General features: G+C 39.4%; 1 protein-coding gene across 1 annotated transcript; it reads left to right on the top strand.

Annotated features, from left to right (window-relative positions):
* The first annotated feature begins 14 nt into the window (after positions 1-14).
* Positions 15-1,529, top strand: litafd (LITAF domain containing). Its single transcript, XM_076081476.1, has 4 exons — positions 15-60; positions 178-261; positions 458-644; positions 1,200-1,529. Exons 1-4 carry the CDS (start codon positions 15-17, stop codon positions 1,318-1,320), a joined length of 438 nt encoding a protein of 145 aa, XP_075937591.1. The 3' UTR covers positions 1,321-1,529.
* The last annotated feature ends 2,382 nt before the right edge of the window (positions 1,530-3,911 follow it).

Here is a 3,911-nt window from a genome sequence, read left to right on the forward strand (position 1 = left end):
CTCTTTGCAGCACAATGAGTGCAGATGGAAAGAAAGAACCTCCTCCCTACCTCACACCAGGTACTCTCTCTCTCTCTCTCTCTCTCTCTCTCTCGCTCTCGCTCTCTCTCTCTCTCTCCCAATCATCATCAGACTGGCCCATTAACTCTTGTGTCCGTCTCTGATTGTTCCTCTCAGGCCAGGGTCCGGCTGGTGTGGTGGTTTATCACACCCACACTCCCTTCAACCCCAACTCAGGCCAAAATGAGACCCCCACTAACAGTCCGCAAGGTAACCTCACACCTGACGATACACTTCCTGGAAACGCACGTCAAAAGTTTTTACCTGCAATGTACTCAAGCACACAGTGAATTAATGTTCCTGTTTCCTTTCCTCCTCGTTTTCTCCTCCTCTCTCTTACTCCCTCCTCTGTCTGACCCTCCTTCCTCTTGTCTCTCCTCTCCTCTTCCTCCCTCAGTGTTCACCAGCGGAGCAGGACTCGAGAATGGAGATAGCAAAAGGAAGTTTGTGAGCTACGACGGCGGGCTGGGGAATAACCCCGGCATGACGACCTGCACCTCCTGCCAGCAGCAGGTCATGACCAACGTCACCTACAAAGCAGGGACCTACGCCTGGCTGATGTGCTTACTCTTCATCTGCTGCGGGTGAGCGTGCGCTTCAGGCCGCTTATCGGCCACGTTAACACATGAACACACTGCAGACCGCCTTACACGACATCAGAGCTGTGAACAATATTTTAATTATAAGGGTCAGAATAGGGTGAAAAATATTTATCTTTAATTTTAAGGGGAGGGTATACATTTAAGGACAGCATTATTATAAATCTCTTGCAAGTAAACATTTCAATCATTCCTTGGGAGGTTTAATGCAAATATTCATATTCAAAGGACAACCACCCCGTCTCTGCACCAGGACTTTATTTTCCACAACAAAATGAAACAGATGTGGATCTTTACAGTCAATAATGAATGAACGTAATCTCTACCGAGAGCCCTTTTTTATTTTTTCAAAGCGAGCGTCCAAATAATGTGTACAGTCCTTAAAAAAACGGAACAACAAATGATCAACACTATACATGCATAAAACAAAGCAAATGTTTGCATACACTAACTGTGTGTGTGTGTGTGTGTGTGTGTGTGTGTGTGTGTGTGTGTGTGTGTGTGTGTGTGTGCATGTGTGTGTGTGTGTGTGTGTTGCAGATTATTCCTGTGCTGCTGCTGCCTGATTCCTTTCTTCATGAACAAATTCAAGGATGCGTACCACACATGCCCCCTCTGCAACAGAGTGCTGCACGTTGAAAAGAAACAATGCTGTAAATGATGAATGTGATGAAGGACATGGAACCATAGAAATAAGAAATAACACCTTTGTTACCTTTGTAATGCAGCTTATTTCTATGGAAGCAAAAATGAAACATCATATTCAGCAAAACAGACTGGGAGTCTTTGTGTTGTCAGAGCTTGAATATCATGTACTCACTTTTTGTTTTAAAGCTCTGGCAAGTTAAATTAACCCATTTGTGCCCAAACACTCGGCTATATTTAGTATGATATTGAAAATGCGTCATGATTGGTATAAAGTCTTAAAATCTGGTACGTAAATACTTTGGGAATGTATCAAACATACAACTTTGACTTTTTTTAGAAAAATCAATTGTCAAAGTCAGGATGTTTTTTAAGAATGAAGGAAACGTTAACATTGTTTGTTAAATGTTTTCCATATGATTTTTTTTTTATACAATGCATATTTGTGCACATCTTTGAAATTAAACGTGTCATGACTTCATAGATACCAAACAGTTGATTATGCTCCTTGTAGTTTCTGAGATAAACGCCGTTTTCTGTTCCCTTTGGGCACACGGGACGAATGTTTTCTCCTAAAATCTAGTGCAATATGTAGAAAGAAACATGTCGTCACATGTGTCCAAAGACTAGATTTAGTTCACTTTTTAGCAAAACGGTTTGACCGCTTTTGAAAGATTTTGTGCTTAAAAGAAGCCCAGAAAACACAAAATTACAGTTGTGGGCACAAATGGGTTAAGCACACCCCATGCACTTTTTAACTTAAGAGCCGTTTTCAACAAGACAAAAAAAAAAAAAAAACTTTCTCTATTATCCTTATCTGAAACTTCTGCATACATGATGTCGTTGAAATGAAGGCTTGTATATAAACTTTATCAAATACTTTATGTTTCAAGGGATTGTACATTTGAAATTTAGATTTTACAGTTAGAGTCCCATATGAGTTGAACACTGATCGAATGGTTCTCTCATCCTCATGTCCTGGAGCGAACTGACACAATAATTCAGGCCGGGACTTTGACTCCGTCCCCGTCCCACACAAACCACTGATTTCATAGGCTAATCATATCTGTTGCTGTAACAGGTGTAACAGATTTTTATCACGCTTTCTTTGTTAGATTACAACAAACGTTCATTCATCTGTGTCCGTACTTTCAGTTCGTTTACATTCAGTGAAATTAAACATCAAAGCTACAACTTCAAAAAGTGCCCAAATGATTGTGTGTGTGTACACCTTTACGCGGAGTATTGTGTGTATATATATAACCGAAAGCTAAACTTGTATTACTTGTGTCATCGATTGTATGTACAGTCCTATAATCTCATAAATAAAGCACATATTCATCTAAAAGCAAAGCTTTGTGCTCTCCTACCTGAAGTGCTGCTGCGACTTCCTTCAACCAGTGGCTATTTCTTTGTTCTTTTTTAAATTCATTTTCTTCATGTGCTGTAAAGTGATTACAAAACAAGTGCCGACAAGTACATGAACTCACAAACAGCAGACGACAAAAACAAAACAGGACAAAAGCAATCGGAGGATTAACACAGTTTCAGACGGATGAGTATGAGAGTAAAAATGGAGGTCCAGCGAAATGGATGCAGATGTTTACATGTGGGGTGTGTGTGTGTGTGTGTGTGTGTGGTATGTGTGTTCTCTAATGTGTTAAGGATGTTGGGTGAGTGAGGGGCATTGAATATATATACACATACATATATCTACACATAAATGTATTGTACATATTCACAAATATCCCCATATTTATACATACACATACACACCTATACATTAAAAAGGGAGCAAGAGAGGAGGAAAGAAAGAATACATAAATTATGGCAATTGTGAAGTACACAAACATAAGATGAATTAATAACCCAAATAAATAACTGAATAAAATATTTCTTTAAAAGGCTATTATGTATACGTGTGTGTGTAATAGTAATAATGACCTTTTAAATTAAAGTATTTCTTTATACTCTAGAGACAAAAGACAATACTATTGATATTGTAGCTGAGGCTACACTAAGACCCAACATCAACAGCACTGCACATAAACCTGAATTTCTGGTCAAATTTGGCACCAGAAAAATATTCTATATATGAGAAACAACAATATCTTACATGTAAATGATCATGTTGGTTTTGCCATATTCTTACTATGCAACTTGCTTTCTTAAAATTCATTCATTAGCATATCAGTTGTTCACATTAATATATTATTGTACTATAGTAGCAGGTTATAGTGTATAATGCTAATGGAGTTTGTCATGTGTTACGTTACTGGAAAAGACAAAAGTCTATTTTTTCACTAGTTGAAGCTTCATCACCGATAATCCTGAACGAGTTTGTTGGCCAACAAATAAAGTGACACAGGAACACTTGTACATTCTCACCGAGGGTGGAAAATGATTTCAATTTTGGAGAGAGAGACAGAACCATCATCAGAGAGTTTGTGAGTGAGGGCGGGGCTGGGGGGGAGGGGCTTGTAGAGGCACAGGTGAGACAGGTGAGACAGGTGGACGTCCCCCCTACAATCGGCATCATCTCTGCAAGACTGCAACACCTCGCCGAGGTAAGAAAGGATAATATGGGATGTACGGAAAAGAGGACTT

The sequence above is a fragment of the Anarhichas minor genome, unplaced genomic scaffold (assembly GCF_050575085.1).
Source record: "Anarhichas minor isolate MPS153535 unplaced genomic scaffold, ASM5057508v1 ptg000007l, whole genome shotgun sequence".
NCBI lineage: Eukaryota > Metazoa > Chordata > Actinopteri > Perciformes > Anarhichadidae > Anarhichas > Anarhichas minor.

Bases quoted from the DNA above. Each gene is read 5' to 3' on its own strand.
- litafd (XM_076081476.1), top strand. From the start codon at position 15: ATGAGTGCAGATGGAAAGAAAGAACCTCCTCCCTACCTCACACCAG. The intron at 61-177 runs GTACTCTCTCTC...TGTTCCTCTCAG, and splicing joins TCCTCCCTACCTCACACCAG to GCCAGGGTCCGGCTGGTGTG. The intron at 262-457 runs GTCCGCAAGGTA...TTCCTCCCTCAG, and splicing joins AAATGAGACCCCCACTAACA to TGTTCACCAGCGGAGCAGGA.